We start from the raw sequence: 21,111 nt of genomic DNA on the forward strand, positions 1-21,111 counted from the left end.
AAGCATTGCTTTTCGAAATCCTGAGCTCCAGGCAGAAATGGAATTAATACTTAGACATTTATAACGGAACACGGAACCCTCCTGCTCTTTATAACGAAATGTCTTATGAAATGGTACACAATTGTAAAAGCTATTATTAAATTGGTAAATTCACAACATCACTGAGTGACATGGTTACTATGTTTCTAAAGGGTAGGAAGAACAAGGAAAAGCAAATGATAAAGGGGTACACTTTGAAAGTGGTTGCAGAAGCAGAGAGCTGAATATATACGTGCACAAGTTGTAGAAGTTGACAGGACAGGCTGGGAAAACAATTTTCAAAAATGCGGGATCATAAGATTCATTTATATTTGTACAGAGTACAAAAACAAGGAAGTTATATTGAATCTTTACTAACAATTCGGGTAATTCCACTCAATGCAGGTGAAGACCCCAGAGAGGGTGCAGAAAAAATTTATTAGATGGTATTGACAATGATGGATGTGGAAAGCAGGGAGAAGCTGGGATTGTTCTCTACAGAGCCAAGGACTTTGGGAGATAATTTCAAAGAAGTGTTCAAAATCACCGAGAGTTTAGACAAAGTAGGAATAAAAGGAGAAACCGCTCCAATTGGCAGGAGGTTCAGGAGCCAGAGGACCTAGATTTGAAGTGATTGGAAAAGAGCCGGGGCAATAATGAGGAAGGTCATCTTCACGCAGCGAATCAACGTGGTATGGAATACAGCCCGGAAGGTGGTGGAAGTAGATTCAGTTGTTGCTTACAAGAAAGTGGATAGATAGATGAGGGAGGGAAAAAAATCCAGGGTTTATAGGGATAAAACCAGGGAATGGAATTGACAAGGTTGAACTTGCAAAGCCAGTCTGGATTCAGTAGCTGCATGTTGTGATGTCCTTCCACATTGTGATGATTCTACAAAATACTGCAAATGTAGAAAGTCTGAAACAAAAACACAAAGTGTTGGCAATGCTCAGCAGGTTACTCAGGCAGCATCCATGGAGACAGCAAAACAATATCTCAGAGGTCCTCCTCAGGTAATGAACACCTATGGACAGCCTGTACATACGAATGAACATTTGGGATACTGGCAGGATGGATTTGCCAACTGCTGTGGGGCTGTAGGCATCTTCTTCCGGGTGAGAGCGGGGCATTTCTCTGTGCGTTCTCTCCCCTCCCCACCCCACCCCCCACTGAGCCACAGCAGAGCTGGAAGCGCTGAGCAGACTCGCTCATTCACTCAGTGAGGCTGGCTGACGGCTGCTCTTCCCCATCTGCTCGATCTCCCATCACAGCTGTTTCTGGGATCCTCTCCCACTGTTTTTGTTCATTTCCGACTGACAAACAGTTCAGGGTACGAACAGTTCTCAGGAATGGAACCCTGTCGTAACCTGGGGAACTTCCTGTAGCTTCATCAGAACTTATGAGGAAAGATCATCGACCCAAAACAGGTTGTGCCTGAGCAGGTGAGTAGTTGCAACACTTGCTGTTTTTATTTTCGTTAATATAGTCACAGTAAATACTCAAAAAACCTGTTTGGAAAATGCCTAAGTTATTTATTTCCATTTCCATTACAAATAGCAAAATCACCATGGCTTCTGTCCAATTTCCTGACACTCAGGATGTGGGTACAGGAGCATAATGGTTAGGTACCAGACCAATGATCTCAGAGGCACAAGTTCAAGTCCTAACATTGTGAAAATGTAAATAAAAATGGATTTTTGAAGATAAGGTAACTATTATTGGACTGTCATGAAACTCCAGCTGGTTCTCAAGTGCCCTTTAGGGAAGAAAACCCACTCTCCTTTACCTGCCTGACCTTTGTGTGTCTCCAGAACCATGGCACTCTGCCACACTTTAACATCCCTCTGTAATGGTTTAGCAAATACAGTTGCATCAAAACCATCACATCCACCAAAGGTTATATTGCAATGATGGGAGAATGGAAGTCCTGACCATTGTCACTGGACCACATGAATTTATGGCATCAGGCCAAATATAGGCAAGGGAAACTCCATTTGATTACTATCTACTGTGCTCCCTCAGCCAACGAATTGTGTACTGTCCCTTGGGAGAAGCGCCAAGATGCTTGGTGAGTACATACCATGTGCAGCCACTGGTGATCTCTGGGGTCACAGCTGCCAATCTGTGTCAGGTAGTGAGAAAACCACAATGAAGATGAATTACTTCCTTGGTCTTGTCCTTGCCAATCAAATTGTTGCAGTAGTCAATGCCCTATTGCCTGAAGATACTCTCAGTCTGATTTTGTGTTGTTATCCTTAAGAGCAATAAATTCAGCAACATAAATGGAGTCTCAGGTGAGGTGTTGTGGTATGGTAGCAGAACTGCTTTCCACCATAATTTGTAACCCTCACACCCAATGTATGTCTCAAACCAGGGACCTATCTTGGTTCAATAAGGAGGGTAGAAATGCGTGTCAGGAACATACCTGGTACACATAAAAATGAGGTACCACCCTCTGCCAACCAGTTTCTCAAGGCCAGTTAGAGATGCAGAATAAACACTGACATTGACAGCAATATCCACATCCTGTGAATGAATACAAAGCACTTGTTTCAAATATAAAATATCTCTCCAGTCAGAGATATACTAATTTTATTCTATGATGGATTACTGTATAGTGGGGTTTGAAGTTACAACTCTATATCACTGGTCCAAACCTAACCACAATGCCACCATACCCCTACTGAATTAGGGTGAGTTGCAACAGCAGGTCCAGATCAAACTATACCTTAACATCTAGTCCCAACTTGCCACAAAAACACTGATATGCTGAAATCTTAAAAGTTTCTATACATGACTGTCATTTCCTTTCTTGGATTTATTTACTGTAGAATCTCACGGGGAAAGTCAAGGTTCAGTGTTTTTGTGGCAAGTTGGGACTAGATGTTAAGGTATAGTTTGATCTGGACCTGCTGTTGCAACTCACCCTAATTCAGTAGGGGTATGGTGGCATTGTGGTTAGGTTTGGACCAGTGATATAGAGTTGTAACTTCAAACCCCACTATAGCAGCTGGGGAATTTAAATTCTATTAATGAAATAAAACAGTGCAATTGGTAATGGACACCATGAAACTGATGAAATGCCCCAAAATCTATCTGGTTTGCTGACTCTCCTTGGGAACTAAATCCTATGTCCTCAGCCAATCTGGCCTAAATGTGACTCTGGAGCCACATCAGTGTGGTTGACTCTTAAATGATGTTTGAAATCACAGAAAAGTTACAGCACAGAAGGATGCAATGATCTATACAAGAGCAATCCAGCTAATCCCACTCCTCCGCCTTGTCTGCACAACCCTGGCATCATTTTTCTTTCACATACTTATCTAATTCCCTTTTGAACATGTGCATCCATGAATCTCTGGCAGTACATTCCAGATCCTAATCACTCACTGTATGAAATGTTTCTCTCCGATGTCAATTTTGGTTCTTTTGAAAATCACCTTAATTCTAAATCCTTTGTTTTCTCATCATTCTGCCAATGGGAAAAGTTTCTCTTTATCTACTGTGTCTATACCCTTCATGGTTTTAAATATAGCTATCAGATTCTTTCTGAAGCTCCTCTGATCCCAGGAGAACAATCCCAGTCTCTCCGGTATATCCACATAACCCCCTCCCTGGAATAATTGTAATAATCTAGTTATTTCTTCTCCAGACACTTCACATCTTTCCTAAAATAGTTGTGGCCACCTTGGTCTTCTATGCATCTACTTATAAAGACATTTAATTTCAGGGTAATCGTGGATGAATAATAAATGGCCACATTCTAACACTCCACATTTGAATACCATACATCCCCTCCTCAATTTTATATTTCGATTGTATCTTCCAATTTCTTTATTTATAAAGAAAATTTTCTGTTTAAAATTGAAATTGCTGGAAAAGTTCAGCTAATCAGGTAGAATCCATGGGACTGAAATTGAAATAATGGATCAGGTTGATGATTTTCTATTACAATTACAGAGCTGGTGACCACTGGCCTTGAATTTGCAAACAGAGACCCACAAAAAAACTTTGCACCGCTCCCCCAATGGGAAGGCTGTCTGGAGCCAGCTCCATTCATCATACCAAGCCCCTGCATGTCATCAGGGACACCTGCAATGTCAAGTCAACAGGGGCCAAAACAAGCCCTGACCTAAAAACAGTTTAAAAAAAACAGTTTAAAAAAAACACTGACCACTGGATAAGGTACACTTCTGCCGCTTGTTTTGTTAACTGGTAAAGTTGACAAAGATTTGCATGTTTCTGAATGACCTTGTACAGAAACAATTAAAAACTCTCAAAGCTATTAAAACCATCTTACAAGAATTTAATAGACATTTGCATTTTAGCTAAACTCAAACAAGTTTACATTGGTCCCTCACAGCCCTTCACCACCTTCAGATTCAAAGGGGAAGCAGTCCTTGTGCAGGGTACAATGTGGTGTTTCAGTGAATTCTCCTCTGTAGATGGTGACGTTCTGCCACAACCCTATGCTCCTAGAGTAAAGCGAACCACAACTTCAGGATTTCCATGTTTATGCAGAAATCCCAAGATTGCCGTCGACTACAGGAACTACTAACAGGAATGTGTTAGCAGTTGCATAGGAAACCGCCAATGTTTCCCTACAGAATCTGGTTTGGTATTTCAACTTTCCAGTGCATGCAAGCTGTAGCTTGCCTTTTAAAATGTTCGTAGTGTTGTTACCATCTCTTGTAAACAGAGGTCTTACAGCCCCCACCACTGGCAGGAAGGTCTAATTACATCATGACAAATTTGCAAAGGCAGTTTCCAAATGTAGCTGCAAAAATCTATAGAAGTAATATATATGGGACTTTATTAATATGTCACAGATATAATGAGCTTTACTGTGATCAATGAACTAACACTGAGCAAAGCAGAAAATTTTCCGCCATAATCAAGTTATTAGACATATAGGTATCTTTTTTGCATGTTAATCAAATCTTTTTTGCTGTTGAGGGCTTTTAATAGCACCAATAATTTTACACTGTTTAAAGGAGAAAATGTATATAAAGAGAGATTATTTATTTTAGTTGATTTAAAGATGTTGAGTCCCTTTACATTGTACTTTGGAAACAATTATCTGTGGTTGCAAGTTACAATATAGTTTTGGATATTTATTTTCTGAAATAGTATGTTTTTGTAACTTCCATTGTTAACTCAGTTTCCTTCTACACTACAGGTCCTCCCCAGCCTACAAACACCCAACTTATGGATACCTCATACACATGATAAAGCATTTTGAAGGCTGGTGGGATGGATGGGAATGGATTTGCAGCTGCCGCAGGGCTGCAAGCATCTTCTGCTGGGTGGAAATGAAGCATTTCCACATGTGTTCTCTTCCCCCCTGCCCCCCATCCCACTCCCCCACCCCCCCAAGCTGCAACAATTGGGGGCTGGGTCAAGCTGAGCAGAGCTGGGAGCACTGAGCAGATTCACTTGCTCACTCACTGAGTCAGTGAGGCCAGCTGGCGGCCACTCTTCCCATGCCTATTCGCTTTCCTGTCATGATTGTTTCTGTGGTACTCTCTCACACACCGTTTTTGTCTGACTTTCGAACAGTTCAGGTTATGATTAGATGTCAGGAATGAAACCCTGTCATAACCTGGGGACTACCTGTATCCAATCACATTATTTAATCAATCTCAGAATGGTAAGTATGAATTGTCTTGCTTTGAGCACAATTATTCACAAGAAAAGATTCCTTAATTTGTGTTGTCACAAGTACCTTAAATGATTTTTGGATAACACTTTATCATTCATTTCACTCTGGCATTCTGTTGTTACTTAAATGAAATTATCCATTTGTAAAATAATTTTCATTGTAGTTGTAATGTATCAAGGACCGAAATCCAAGGTAAAACCCACATCCTGAACTGAAAGGTTCCACACTTAGAGTCATAGAGTAATACAGCATGGAAGCTTAATTCTATGACAAAGTGTTACCTAATTAATGTCTATTTAGAGATTAAAATATTAGAGAAAAAGATACTAGTTTTATCTCTGGATCTTAAATTCATTGTTCAAGCAATTTCAATTTGTGCCAGTATTTGCACCCCAACTATTTATAGTACTCCAGTACAGTCCTAAAATACATTTTTTTAATAAAATAAAATAAAGTTCATTTTTTTATGGAATAGAGATGTATTTTTGTATCTACTTATACATTTTAATGGTTGAAGTTTGAAACATTTGCAGTCAACAATTAGGTAATGATTCTGTTTGTCATTGATTGCTACCTTTGATTAAGCTCCTCTTTCTGTGTTGCAGAACCAGTCCCTTTTGCCTCACACCATCGCCCCTTTTTTAAGTTAATCTTGCCAGCTTTCCTTGCTACCACTTCTTTTTGTTGTTCTCTCAAAATGGTTGCTGACCCGAAATATTAACTGCTTTCTCTTTTCCACAGATGCTGCTCGACTGGCTGAGTTTTCCCCACCATTTCGATTTTAATTCAGGCTCCAACATCAGCAGTTTTATTTGTTTTCCGCCACAGCGCTTTACAGACTAACCATTATTAATCCAGGTGCATCACTGCCTTGGGTTTACCCTCTTTCCTCAAGTAAAATTTCAGATGAAACATGAAAAAGTGGTGAACTAATATAGAACGAGGACTTGGCGGCTTTTCTCTGCCTGATATTCACCAGCTTGGGAAGTCCGGACTCGATGTTAGATGACGGGCGCTAGGACCCTGCGGCCTCTCTTTGCTCCCTGCGGGCCGGTGTCGGACACCAGGAGCCAGCGGCCTCTCTGCGGGTGCTTCCAAGCGCTAGGACAGTGCGGCGGAGCTCTGGCCGGGGCCCTGTCACCATGAGTGGGCCCGGCTGGGCGGCGGAGGCCGCTCGGCTGTGGAAGGTGCCCGGGTTTCAGGTACTGCGACTGAGCGGTGTGATGGGCTGGGGGCCGGACCAGAAGAACGACCTGCTGCTGGGTGTGGGCGACGGCAGCCGGAGCCGGCAGCATGTGCTCTACTTCCCGGGGGACGTGCAGGTTTGTGCGCGGGGGCCGGGAGAAGCCGAGGCCACGACCAAGGCACCCGGGGCCGGGAGAGAGAGACGAGGCCCAGGCCCAGGCCTAGGCCTGGGAGGGGGGTCAGGCCGCGGTATCCTGTGGGGGGGGGGGGGGAGAAGGTATGAAGTCCGGTGGACATTGGTCGGGCGATGGGATGGGAGGGAAGGGGGGGATGGGGTGAAGGGGAGGGGAGGGAAGGGGGGGATGGGGTGGGGAGGGAAGGGGGGGATGGGGTGAAGGGGAGGGGAGGGGGGGATGGGGAGGGGAGGGGGGGATGGGGAGGGGGGGATGGGGAGGGGGGATGGGGAGGGGAGGGAAGGGGGGGATGGGGTGAAGGGGAGGGGAGGGGGGGATGGGGTGGAGGGGAGGGGGGGATGGGGTGGAGGGGAGGGGGGGATGGGGTGAAGGGGAGGGGAGGGGGGGATGGGGTGGAGGGGAGGGGGGGATGGGGTGGAGGGGAGGGGAGGGGGGATGGGGTGGAGGGGAGGGGGGATGGGGTGGAGGGGAGGGGAGATGGGGTGGAGGGAGGGGGGATGGAGGGGAGGGGAGGGGGGATGGGGTGGAGGGGAGGGGGGGATGGGGTGGAGGGGAGGGGGGGATGTGGAGGGGAGGGGAGGGGTGGAGGGGAGGGGAGGGGGGATGGGGTGGAGGGGAGGGGGGTGGAGGGGAGGGGAGGGGAGGGGTGGAGGGGAGGGGAGGGGGGGATGGGGTGGAGGGGAGGGGGGTGGAGGGGAGGGGAGGGGGGGATGGGGTGGAGGGGAGGGGAGGGGGGGATGGGGTGGAGGGGAGGGGGGGATGGGGTGGAGGGGAGGGGAGGGGGGGATGGGGTGGAGGGGAGGGGAGGGGGGGATGGGGTGGAGGGGAGGGGAGGGGGGATGGGGTGGAGGGGAGGGGGGGGTGGAGGGGAGGGGGGGGTGGAGGGGAGGGGGGGATGGGGTGGAGGGAAGGGGGGATGGGGTGGAGGGGAGGGGAGGGGGGATGGGGTGAAGGGGAGGGGGATGGAGGGGAGGGGGGGATGGGGTGGAGGGGAGGGGAGGGGGGATGGGGTGGAGGGAAGGGGGGATGGGGTGGAGGGGAGGGGAGGGGGGGATGGGGTGGAGGGGAGGGGGGATGGGGTGGAGGGGAGGGGGGGATGGGGTGGAGGGAAGGGGGGATGGGGTGGAGGGGAGGGGAGGGGGGGATGGGGTGGAGGGGAGGGGAGGGGGGGATGGGGTGAAGGGGGGATGGAGGGGAGGGGAGGGGGGGATGGGGTGGAGGGGAGGGGAGGGGGGATGGGGTGAAGGGGGGATGGAGGGGAGGGGGGGATGGGGTGGAGGGGAGGGGGGAGGGGAGGGGGGGATGGGGTGGAGGGGGGATGGGGTGGAGGGGAGGGGGGATGGGGTGGAGGGGAGGGGAGGGAAGGGGGGATGGGGGGAGGGGAGGGAAGGGGAGGGGAGGGAAGGGGGGATGGGGGAGGGGAGGGAAGGGGGGATGGGGGGGAGGGCAGGGAAGGGGGGAGGGGAGGGAAGGGGGGATGGGGGGGAGGGGAGGGAAGGGGGGATGGGGTGGGGGGGAGGGGAGGGAAGGGGGGATGGGGTGGGGGGGAGGGGAGGGAAGGGGGGATGGGGGGGAGGGGAGGGAAGGGGGGATGGGGGGGAGGGGAGGGAAGGGGGGATGGGGGGGAGGGGAGGGAAGGGGGGATGGGGTGGAGGAGAGGGAAGGGGGGAGGGAAGGGGGGATGGGGAGGGAAGGGGGGATGGGGTGGAGGGGAGGGAAGGGGGGATGGGGGGTGGAGGGGAAGGGGGGATGGGGGGGTGGAGGGGAAGGGGAGGGTGGATGGGGGGGTGGAGGGGGAGGGGAAGGGGAGGGGGATGGGGGGGTGGAGGGGAAGGGGAGGGGGGGGTGGAGGGGAAGGGGAGGGGGGATGGGGTGGAGGGGAGGGAAGGGGGGATGGAGGGGAGGGAAGGGGGATGGGGTGGAGGGGAGGGGAGGGAAGGGGGATGGGGTGGAGGGGAGGGAAGGGGGATGGGGTGGAGGAGAGGGGGATGGGGTGGAGGGGAGCGAAGTGGGATGGGGTGAAGGGGAAGGGGGATGGGGTGAAGGGGAAGGGGGGATGGGGTGGGGGAAGGGAAGGGGGGATGGGGTGGGGGAGGGGAGGGGGGATGGGGGAAGGGGAGGGGGATGGGGGGAGGGGAGGGAAGGGGGGGAGGGGAGGGGGGATGGGGGAGGGGAGGGGCATGGGGTGGAGGGGAGGGAAGGGGGATGGGTGTGAAGGGGAGGGGAGGGAAGGGGGATGGGGTGAAGGGGAAGGGGGGGTGGGGGAGGGGAGGGGGATGGGGTGGGGGATGGGGGTGAAGGGGAGGGGAGGGAAGGGGGTGAAGGGGAGGGGAGGGATGGGGGGAGGGGAGGGGGGATGGGGTGGAGGGGAGTGGAGGGAAGGGGGATGGGGTGAAGGGGAAGGGGGGGTGGGGGAGGGGAGGGGGGATGGGGTGGGGGGGATGGGGGGGAGGGGAGGGGGTGAAGGGGAGGGGAGGGAAGGGGGTGAAGGGGAGGGGAGGGATGGGGGGGAGGGGAGGGGGGATGGGGTGGAGGGGAGGGGAGGGAAGGGGGATAGGGTGGAGGGGAGGGGTGATGGGGTGGAGGGGAGGGAAGGGGGATGGGGTGAAGGGGAAGGGGGATTGGGTAGGGGAGGAGAGGGGGGGATGGGGTGGAGGGGAGGGGGGGATTGGGTGAAGGGGAGGGGGGATGGGGTGAAGGGGAGGGGAGGGAAGGGATGGAGAAAGGGGGGAAGGGGGGATGGGGTGAAGGGGAGGGAAGGGAAGGATGGAGGGAAGGGGGGATGGGGTGAAGGGGAGGGAAGGGGGGATGGGGTGAAGGGGAGGGAAGGGGGGATGGGGTGAAGGGGAGGGAAGGGGGGATGGGGTGAAGGGGAGGGAGGGGGTGGGGGGAGGGAGGGGGTGGGTGAGGGGGGATGGAGTGAAGGGGAGGGAGGGGGTGGGGTGAAAGGGATGGGTGAAGGGAAGGGGTGGGATTGGGAGGGGGTGAAGGGGAGGTCAGGGAGGGTGATGGGAGGCTAGGGAGAGGGGGTTGGGAGGTCGTGGTGGGACGGGGTGAGAGGTCGGGGAGGTGGGGTGGGAGATTGGCGGTGGGGGGGTAGGGTAGGAGGTCGGGTGGGAGGGTAGGGGAGGGGGTAGGGTGGGAGGTCTGGGTGGGATGGTAGCGGGGAGGGGAATGGGAGGTCGGGGGTAGGAGGTAGGAGTTCGGGGGAGTGTAGGGAGGCTAGGAGGAGGGGGTGGGAGGTTGAGGGGAGGAGGAGCCAGGGGAAGCGGGCAGGGGAGGGTGGTTGGAGCTGCGGCCGGGACCTGCTGGGTTCCCGGCATTCTCGGTTTTATTTAAGATTTCCAGTGTCTTAAGTGTTTGATATCTCTCAGTTCTAGCATTGTACTTTCCTCTTTTCCCCTGTTTTCATTCATCACCTTTTTCAAAGAGATTGGTAGTGATTAACTAGCCTTCACCAACCTAACTCAGCTGACAACACCACCAGTTTTGTCATTCACTCCCTCCACCCTATTAGCAGACATTCCCTTTATTCTCTCTACTCCACCTTTTCTGCAATTTAACACTTCATTTCTCAGATATGATGAAAGATCTTCGACCTAAAATGTTAACTTTGTTTTTCTCTCCATAAATGCTGCCTGACCTGCTGAGTATTTCTAGTATTTTCTGTTCCAAAATTTGACATTGAGACAGATGGTCAAAAGCTTGGTCAAACAGAGGTTTTAAGTGTGATTAAGAAAAGCTGGTCCATGGAAGAAATTCCAGAATTTTGGCGCTGTGCAGCTAAAGATTTCAGTGTACTAATTAAGTTCTAATGAATTAATTATTCAAAATTGGAAGAGTTCAAATATCTTAGGTGTTAGCACTGTGTCCACTCTTTAGCATGTACAAAAAAACAAAATCACTCAAAAATGACCTGCTACCACAAACTCTGCAAAATATTAACCATAACATTGTGAGGATTTGGTTTAAGAATGGCAAACTTTTTTTGTTTGCTTTTTGGAAAGAACTATAATTGGGCAGTTAATTTTGCATTCTAGATGTGAAAGATATTATAACTGATTTCTGTTAGGAAGAAAACCTGAATTGATTGCTGATTTGGTTTGGTGAATCTGATTATTGTCAACAAAACTATATAAATGTGATTTAGAGAAAGTTCATTTGATCATCACTCAGCGCTGGTGTTGCATTGGAACATCTATGGGTGAGGGAAGTCAATTTGGAAGATTACGTGGGAGAGGTCAGGTGAGCATCACACATGTTGGGGAAGCAGGAGGGACAATCATAGGTGGAGAGCAGGAGGTGACTACGGCTTGGTGAATTAATTACTTAAAGGAGACCTACCTGACTCGCTTTCCCAGTACCAGCCTTGGACCTGATCAGGTAGGTTCCCCTTATCATGTAGGAGCAGCTTCACGGGTGTGTTAGAAGCCCACTTCTGCAAGAGTGCTGTGCAGGCTGCAAGGACCACTCAAAATGAAAATACTAGAAGTGGCACCTACATTTAGGTGACTTGTCTTTCAATGCCACTTCACTTGTCCATTGTCTTCCATGCTTTTATCAAATGCAAGGAATAATCTGGAAAGGCTGAACTCACTTAACAAATCCCTGTTTGGTGATCAAGCCTGGGAACTTTCCAGGAGTTGGCCGTCTTGAGCCACATAAAGGTGGATAAGTCCCTAGGGCCTGACCAAGTGTACCCTAGCATATTGTGGAAAGCAAGGAAAGAACTTGCTGGGTCCCTGGCAGAGAATTTTATGTCATTTTTTTAAGCTATGAGTGAGGTACCAGAAGACTGGAGGGTGGCTAATGTTGTGCCTTTATTTAAGAAAGGCTGCAAGGACAAGCCAGGGAACTGCATGCCAGTGATGGGTAAGTTACTAAAGGGGATTTTTAGAGGTGGGATCTACCTGCATTTGGAAAGGCAAGGACTGGTTAGGGATAGTCATCGTGGCTTTGTGCATTGGGAAATCATGTCTCACAAACGTAATTGAATTTTTTGAAGAGCTGACCAAGAAGATTGACAAGGGAAAGGTCTTAGACTTGGTCTTCATGGACTTCAGCAAGGCTTTTGTCAGGATCTGACATGGTGGTTGGTCTTGAAGGTGAGATCATGTGCAATCCAGGGTGAGCAGCCAGTTTGTTACAAAACTAGCTGAGTGGAAAGCGTTAGAGAGTGGTAATGGAGGGTTTTTCAGGTTGGATGCCTATGACCAGTGGTGTGCTGCAGGGATTGGTGCTGGGTCATACATTCTTCCTGTTGTTTGTCATACATATTAATGACTTGGATAAGAATGTAGGTAGCATGATTAATAAGTTTGCAGATGACACCAAAATTGGTGGTGTGGTTGACAGTGGAAAAGGTTGTGTAAAGTTACAATAAGATATATATCAACTGGGACAGTGGGCAAAGGAATGGCAGATGCAATTTAAATCAGACAAATGCAACATTATGCATTTTGGGAAGTTGAACCAGGGCAGGACTTGCACAGTTAACGATTGGGACTGGGGAGCGTTGTAGAACAGAGACCTAGGGTTACAAGTGCATAGTTCCCTGAAAGTGGTGGAATGGGTAGACAAAGTGGTTAAGAAGGTATATGGCACTCTTGCCTTCATTTGGACGGGGCACTGAGCACAAGAGTTGGGACATTATGTTATGGCTGTATAGGATGTTGGTGAGATTGCACCTGGAATATTGTGTGCAGTTCTGGTCGCTATAGGAATGGTGTGATTAAGCTAGAAAGGGTGCAAAAAAGATTCATAAGGATGTTGCTGGGACTGGAGTACTTGAGTTATGAGGAGAGACTGGATAGGCTGGGACTGTTCCCCTAGTCCCAGGAGGCTGGGGGTGACCTTGTAGAGGTTTATAAAATTATGAGAAGCATAGATAAGATGGATGGTCACAGTCATTTTCCCAGGGTAGGGGAGTCTAAAACTAGAGGGCATAGGTTTAAGTTAAGAGGGGAAAGGTTTTTAAGGGGACCTGAGAGGCTATTTTTTCACACAGCGGATGGTGCGTATATGGAACGAGCTGCTGGAGGAAGTGGTAGAAGTGGGTACAGTTACAATATTTAAAAGACGTTTGGGCAGGTTCATGGATCAAAAAGGTTTAGAGGGATATGGGCCAAATGCAAGCAAACGGGACTAGCTCAGGAAGGCACCTCAGTTAGCCTGGACGAGTTGAGTCGAAGGGCCTGTTTCCATGCTGTATAATTCCATGACTCTATCCATGGAAGGAGAAAGAGAATTTCCCTGAGAACTGTTCTGATGAAGCGGTTTTGACCTGAAACATCAACTGTGTTTCTCTTTCCACAAATGCTGCCTGACCTGTTGAGTGTTTGCAGCATTTTTTTATTTCAGATTTTCACCATCTGCAATTATTTGAAAACCAGCCTGTAGTACATCTCTCAAATTAATTTGTTTATAAGGTGGTTGTGAAGGGAATGTTAACCATAGTAGTGATTAATTTTGCAGGAATGTAAACTAAAGTTTTTCCAAGTCATCATAGGTTTGGAAAGGATTGAAATTGTTCTTTGTGTGAAGGTCTTGTTTATACTTGTGAACCTAATAAGCAAATTGGGGTGGCTGTTTGTCTTCCAACTGAACTGCTTCCAAACTTGGATATTCATCAGTTTCCACTGGCAAGCCCGGGCAATAAACCTCTATTCATGATTTCTTTGAAGTCTGTGAATTGTTTAAATGTGTTTAAACAATAAAAACAAATCTTCTTGCAGAAGCTGGAGTGAGTGTGTAATAGTGTCAGTGCCTGTGATTCAGTTTTTCAAATGTGTGTAAATCAGAGCCTAATACTAGTGTAAAAAGTATAATTTGTTCACATTTGAATTCTGGGTGTAATTATCTCCCATTACTGACAACAAGTAGTGGTATTTCAAAACACCTTGTCTGAATGGTTTTCTGAGTTTGGTGCCCATCGATATGTGTATTTGCATTTTCTTTGCAGAACTATCATGAGCTGATGACACACCATCCAGAAAATGCTCGCTGGCAGCGATGGAGCCTAGAAGAAGTCGCCGTTTTACTATTCCATCGTTTTCCTAGCAGTCACATCTGGATCATAAAGGCTTCCCGGATTCATCTACACAAGTTCAGTTGCTACGACAACTTTGTGCAAAGCAATCTGTTTGGTGTGCCTGAGCATAGCTCTGACTGTGGGGTTTTCAAACACTTGCATTCACTGTTGATGAATGGCTTCAAGCAAGCGCACACTGTTCTGCATTCATGGACAAATCCTAATGAAAGGTCTCATGGTTCATTTGCAGTCGAGCAAGATGAAAGCTGCAGTGGCGTCTCTAAAACTGCAAATGGTTTTTCTGCTAAGAATGATCTGAGTACTCCAAGTCTTTCTGGAAACTACACAGAGGTTGAAGACTTGAAATGCACTGACCCTTCATTGAAATTTGTATTGATTGGTTTCAGCAAAGGTTGTGTGGTGTTGAACCAGCTGCTGTATGCATTGAATGAAGCACAAAAAGACAAAGAACTAGCTGCCTTCATCAATAACATTAAAGGGATGTATTGGTTGGATGGTGGTCATGCTGGGGGAGGCAATACCTGGGTCACTGATCCAGAAATCCTGAAAGGATTTGCCAAAACAGGTATTCCTGTGTATGCGCATGTTACACCTTATCAAGTGCGGGATGGTATGAGGGCTTGGATTGGAAAAGAGCATAAGAAATTCATCCGGCTCTTAGGGGAGTATGGTGCTAAAGTGACAAACCAACTTCACTTTGAAAATGAAACCCCTTCTCTGGATAATCACTTTAGGGTCCTTCAAGTGTTCTGATGTACTTGGGATCCTTGTGACAGAAGAATCACTAATGCTTGGTCTCATTTATTCTCAGTAAAGCAGAGTAGAAAAAAAACTGCTTACATGTGAAACTGGTACATCTGAGAAATACATTTAATAGTTTGTCCACCACAAACGTCTAATGGAGACTAATCTTTGTTTTTGTACATTAAAGTACTGTTGCAGGTACTATTTGAGTTGCCTTTATTTAGCATTCCATTCTCTTGCATTTTAAAATATTTTATTGTGTGTCCTCAGTCTTCTGATCCAGTGTAAAAATTGCTGAATTTCCAAGGAAGTGAGGGACAACTGAAATTTTCTTTAATTTCATTATCTCTGCCCATAAGCAGTGAGGCATGTTTGTGTTAAGTTAACCTGTGCTAAGGTAATCCAGTTACTGCAACTCACAGAAGACTACAGTCCATATTGAAAGCATAACCAATATTAGACAAGGAAAATTCAGAATGATGACATTGGTCATTTAAAGGATTAACATTTCAGCCATCTCGAAGTGTTTTCCTTCATAACTTGCCCCTAAAGAAGCCCACTGTAGCCAACCATCTGGTTTGAGTTGATATACCACATATGACCTTGTGTCTACGTGATACCATGTCCGTAGCATGTAAAAATAGAATAATCTGACCTGAATCTGGAAATGCATTGTGTGCCAATCTGCACACTCAGTTCACCGATGTATGAGGACAGATGAAAGAAGATGAAACAAAGTCATGCAGTCAATGATGCTTGGCAGTGGTGTTGGAGCACTGAACCTTCCAACAGTAGGTCCTCATGTCAGTTGGTGTCAGGAACACAGTCAACTTCCTAGATTGCTTGAAGGCCTCAGCCTAGGCTCATTAAAGGCAGTGGACTTGCACCGGCCTTGAAGCAGCTTCTCCAGTAAAAACTCCTAGTGCTCTCAGGTGATCAAGATAAATTTCTAGAGATCTTGCTTGATCTTGTTGCAGTCCTCATCTCTGCTTCATGTGCAACGATCACTTGAGAATCTTAAGTAATTAAGTAAACAAATCAATAATATTCAATTATTAATAATTTCCTCAGTGCTGTGATATCTCAATGGATACCATGCATTCTAAATTCTGGTACAGAAACTTCAAAAAGTGTGTTTGAATTATAACAATCCATGGAAGAAACCTCCATTAAAGGCAGACTATTTCTGGAATCCATTAAGATACAACTCCCAGGAAAGCAAGCCATGATGGGGAATGGTTAGTGGTTAAGCAACATTTGATAGTACTGTATAAATTGATCCTGTTTTAAATAGCTGGTTTTAATCATGCTACCTACTGACAGAAATGAGTCACTTGTCAGCTCTAGGCCATAGTGCACTATCATGGAGTGTGTAATACTTCTGTTATGAATATTTGGTTGGTACAGCATTCCAATAGCATTAGTGAACAAAAGTAGCTTTGTTGCTTTGCTATTTCATTGGTCTGGAATTGATTGCACAAAATGCTTTCATATGTAAAATGAATTGTAAAATATAGTGATTTTGAACTGGGAAGTTTCAGTTAATTTTGAAAACTATTCAACACTAACCAAACAATTCCATCAATTATGTGACCTAATATGCAATTGAAATAAGTAAAATGGAAAAATCTTCTCATGGCTATCACAATGATTACTATCTTGTTTCTGGCAACTATGTTATGAAGTGCTAAGGATATACTCAGCACAGAGGCTAATTATTTGCTACTCACTTTACTGCATATATTTAGAAATATTCTGCCATTCCGAATGTCATGACCTATTCCAGCTGAAATCATTACCCTGGTTTTTGCTGGAAAATGTCAGCAGTTCCCAGACAACTTCTGACATTTCCTCACAAAGCCATTTGCCACATGAGGATTTCCATGCAAAAGTGGAAATCCCTAGAGTTGTGGTTAGCTCCTCACAGCTTTTTTCCCAGCACTTCCCCAATGCTGGTTCCAAAGACACAGCAGTTCCCAAACAATCCACATGAACATCCTGCGCTAGACTTGATCCAGCAGGACATTCATTTCAAAGGAGGAGAGTGGTTGCCAGGGACCATAGATCTACTAATTCACATAATATTGACAAATAGCATGAATCTCAGAAAGCACTTCAATATTGCAGTAGGAAGTTCTGTGGCTGCCCATGCCTGACTCCAGATTTCAAAGCAGACACTCTATTCTGAGCACTGTCATGGGATGAGGATACCAGGTGGACAGATGAAAAGGTTCAAGGATGTGCTCAAGGACTTGTTAAAAGAAGTGGTAACACCCCCACTGACTGCTGGGAATCTCTGGCCCATGACCACTTACAAGGGAGAAGGAGCATTCAGGATGAAGTTGAGAACCTTGGTTCCATGCATCGAGAGCACACAGAAGCCCTTCATAAGCAGAAATAGACCACCTTATAAATTACTCACCTGCTCCATCTGTAAGAGTCTGCAGTTCCCATATTGGCCTCATTAGTGACCTCAGAGCCCAAAAAAGTGGAGTGGAAGTGAGTCATCCTCGACCCCAAGGAAATGCACCAGAAGAAGGCAAGGTGAATGGAAAGATACTGACCATACACAGCACTGGTGGAGCTTTGGCTGCTTGACCCATAAACTGTCCCAACTATTTCACCTGCATACTCAATAGTGCTTCCCTAACCTTATACACACACCCAGCCCACACTCGTCCACCACTCTTTCCCTCCTGATCCTCATGGGGGGTACAGTTCCACATTATCCAGGAGGAAATATTTTCATCGATGAATCTAGAAATTAGATGTCAACTCTACAAATGTGGGGAACTTCACACAAACCAATGATTCCCTTGTCTGCTGTGCCACCCTTACACAATGCACAAACTGAAGATGACATCAGACGACAATCAGGACTTGCAATCCTTTCCCCCTGAATTTCTATCATTAGTCATAGAGTTGTACAGCATAGAAACTGGCCCTTTGGCCTACTGTGTCCACACTGACCACTATGCCTATCTATACTAAACCCACTTGCCTGCATCAATTCCATATCCCCCTTATGCCTTGCTCATTCAAGTACTTGTCAAGATGTCTTAAATGTTGTTACTGTTCCTGCCTTCACCACCTCCCCGGCAGCTCATTCCAGATACCAATTATGCTTTGAGTGGAAAATTTGCCACTCAGATCCCCTTTAAACCTCCTCCCTCAAACCTTAAACCTATGCTCTCTAGTTTTAGACTCTCTTACCATGGGAAGCAGACTCTGGCTATCTACCCTATCTATGCCTCTCATAATTTTACATAACTCTATCATGTCACATCTCAGAAAGTCCTGGTCTAGTTTGTTTGGGTTTCCAGGAGTGACCCCATGGAGTATAATCTCTGCCTTCCCTTCACAAGTAAGGGTGGGCAGGAACCGCAATTTTTGGGGGTACTCCCGGCCTTCACAGTGACCTGTTGTATGATCGGCAGAAATATGCCTCATTAACTAATGGCTTGGGGTCTGGTTGAGAGTCCAGGCTAAGTTTCAGATCTATGCAATCATCCATGGATTCCATCTGGGGAACTTGAGGAAGATGGTAGAGGGGGAATCCTGATTGCTTAGGCAATGGTCATTTGCAAGCTATTGAGGCAATTGTCCACATGTGTAGGAGCTTTGCTGGGATCAACACCAGAGATTCTTATCAGCTGTATTTAGTGTAAGTGCTGGGATTGATTTTCAGCACCAATGTTTTTTTAAAATCAAAAACTTACACATTTCAGCCTTGTCCTTCCTTCTTTATTAAAACATTTTTTTTCTTCTTGAGGCAGTGGAGAAGAGATTTCATTTTGGTCGCGGCATTGCTTGTAATGTGAAGTGAGTACATAGTATACTGTTTCAAGCTCTTTTGCAGGGAAATTAAGAGGAATGTCAAAATGAATATGTGGAAGGTCAGCCGCAAAGTAAATCCAGTTGCTCTATGCAAGAAAAAGTGAATACCATGGCAAGAATGGAAACCATGTGAAGAGGATGGTAATGTCATTGCAATTTTCAGTAGTGCTGTGGAGGTGGAGTCTACGCCTTCTGCTCTCCTGTCTCGTCCAGTGCTGTTTGGCTAATTCCTTTCACTCATCTGCCATGTGAGCTTTAGTTGGTGGAAAGCATCAAGAATAGAAGTACCTTCCAGAGGTCATGCACCATCTAATTCACCTCTGTATGAATGAAGTCATATAGTCATTGGGAAATACAGCATGGAAAGAGGCCCTTCTGCTCACCCAGTCCGCCCTGACCATCAACCACCCATTTACATTAATCCCATTTTTTCCTCCCTATATTCTGAGCAATTCCCCTTAGAGTCTATCACTCACCTACACACAATGCGCAATGGCCAATTAACTCACCAACCTGAAAGGTTTTGGGATGTGGGAGGAAAGCAGAATACCCGGAGGAAATCCACACAGTAGATTCTAATATGTATCATCACCTCATCTGCTTCCTGCCAATGCTGTAATGGCAGGTGAAGACTAACTAGATTATAAACAATGTAGAGAACAACACTGAAGAAAAGACTTCAACACATCTTTTCAACTAGAGTAAATGCCGTAGAAAATCAATCCATTGGTGAGCCATCTCATTGCATCACTGTACTAAGATCCAACGAGCCATGTCAAAATCAGCCTCAGGCACCCACAGAATCTGCTAAAGTAGGGCCTCTGTTACACAGTAAGACAGTAGCTATTTTAAACAGTAACCCCTCATGTTAATTGCCTACCAGTTACTTGAATTTCTGTGATATCATCATTTTATTTGTTCTTGGCCTCTCATTGCTGTCTCTTTAGAGCTGAATAAGCAAACAGTGTTTTGAGGTTGGTCTATTCTAACACAGACAACAGCAGCAATATATTGAATTCAAGTGTGCCCTGGGTGCACCAGTGATGCTTTGGCCCTGGGCTACAGAGGTCCCTGTCATTTTATGGATGCTTTTACTGTCATTTTACTGGGTGGGGGTGGAGGGGTGGATGGTACCAGATGTTCTACATAGCTTGGTGACACGCTAGATGGAAGGAACGGAATTACTCTTATGAACTTTGTCATTATAATAGTAAACTTGCACAGACATTCCCCTCACTGTTTACAATTCTTACTGTAACAAACAAGTCATCTGAAATCTGCTCCCTTAAATACACCAATCACATAAAAACACAATAAAAACATTTAAAATGGAAAGGGAGAAATAATCGATAGATTAATATATGCTCGTGTTTCCCTCAAGCCACAGTAGTTGAGTGGCAATTAGCATACATCTTAGAAGTAACTAAATAGAGAACATATGTACTTACCCATATTTATTTAAAAAAATCATTGGCAAAAACAGTGGTGCTACAGGATTGATGGACAGATTCCAAAAGGGAAGGTCACGCTTGATCAACCTTGTTGAATTCTTTGATCAAGTGACAGAACAGGTAGTGATGTGGTTAACACAATAGGTGTAATGAATGTGGATTTCCATAAAATTTTTAATGGTGCATGGCCTGGCAGACCCATGATTGTGGTCAGGACTTGTGAAATCAGGGGACAATTGAGAGAATCAGTACAAAACAGAAACAGAGAGAAGGATCTGCTCTATTATTGTAGTCTTACTGTGTGACCTTGCTTTACACAACTTAGCTGCACCGTTTCTACAGTATGATAGTGATGTCACTTCATTTAGCTGTGAAGCACTTTAGGATTTACTGAAGGTGTGATAGAATAGAAATAAGCTGTATTTAATATTGTTAGACAAAGTCTTTGTCACATTGTTTAATATTGCTTACTTTTGATTTTTGCAATTGTAAAAACTACCTCAAAATTCTTCCAAAAATTCCAAACATTTTGGGTATTCATTGTGAAGTGCACTTTAATCCCAAACATTTCCCAATTAATTTACAACAATGAATTTCTAAAAATGAATTTGCACTAGGTTCAGAGTTTTTAGACATAAAACAAAACCCTTGCAAAATACCTTGGAAAACCAATGATAATTCTTTTTAGTAAGAGTTGATCCTGCAGTCTTCCTGGTGAGGCGCTCATCACTGGCTCTTTAACAGCCAAGCTTCCTATGAGGATTATTGAAATGTAGCCTATACCTCACATTGTTATGGGCTTTTGCCTTCCACTTCTTCCTCCTTCTACAAATACTACAACATTTTTGGATACTTATGCTTTTCATATATTTTGCTTTAGTTTTGCACACTTTACAAATTTTATATTTCTGGTTGTATTTTGTAATATTTAATTTAAATGTTACTGTTTTGTACATTAATTAAAAAACA

The 21,111-nt window shown here is 46.2% G+C and overlaps 2 protein-coding genes across 3 annotated transcripts in view; one reads left to right on the top strand and one right to left on the bottom strand.

The window, feature by feature from the left end:
• The window catches only part of ftcdnl1 (formiminotransferase cyclodeaminase N-terminal like 1), a 28,220-nt gene extending 21,588 nt beyond the window's left edge, over positions 1–6,632 (bottom strand). The window contains exon 1 of the mRNA XM_052028586.1: positions 6,525–6,632. The gene's annotated coding sequence lies outside the window, so the exon portion shown is untranslated. The remainder of the gene's footprint in view (positions 1–6,524) is intronic.
• A 109-nt stretch (positions 6,633–6,741) lies between these two features.
• c1h2orf69 (chromosome 1 C2orf69 homolog) lies at positions 6,742–16,453 on the top strand. 2 transcript variants are annotated; one of them, XM_052028545.1, is made up of 2 exons: positions 6,742–6,882; positions 14,021–16,453. In XM_052028545.1, the coding sequence occupies exons 1-2, from the start codon at positions 6,823–6,825 to the stop codon at positions 14,861–14,863; spliced, it is 903 nt and encodes a 300-aa protein (XP_051884505.1). In that variant the 5' UTR covers positions 6,742–6,822; the 3' UTR covers positions 14,864–16,453. The 2 variants fall into 2 exon arrangements, with proteins under 2 accessions (XP_051884505.1, XP_051884495.1); XM_052028535.1 differs by having other exon boundaries at positions 6,799–7,002; positions 14,021–16,451.
• Positions 16,454–21,111: the final 4,658 nt, after the last annotated feature.

The sequence above is a fragment of the Pristis pectinata genome, chromosome 1 (genome assembly GCF_009764475.1).
Source record: "Pristis pectinata isolate sPriPec2 chromosome 1, sPriPec2.1.pri, whole genome shotgun sequence".
NCBI lineage: Eukaryota > Metazoa > Chordata > Chondrichthyes > Rhinopristiformes > Pristidae > Pristis > Pristis pectinata.

Bases quoted from the DNA above. Each gene is read 5' to 3' on its own strand.
- c1h2orf69 (XM_052028535.1), top strand. From the start codon at position 6,823: ATGAGTGGGCCCGGCTGGGCGGCGGAGGCCGCTCGGCTGTGGAAGGTG. The intron at 7,003-14,020 runs GTTTGTGCGCGG...TTTTCTTTGCAG, and splicing joins ACTTCCCGGGGGACGTGCAG to AACTATCATGAGCTGATGAC.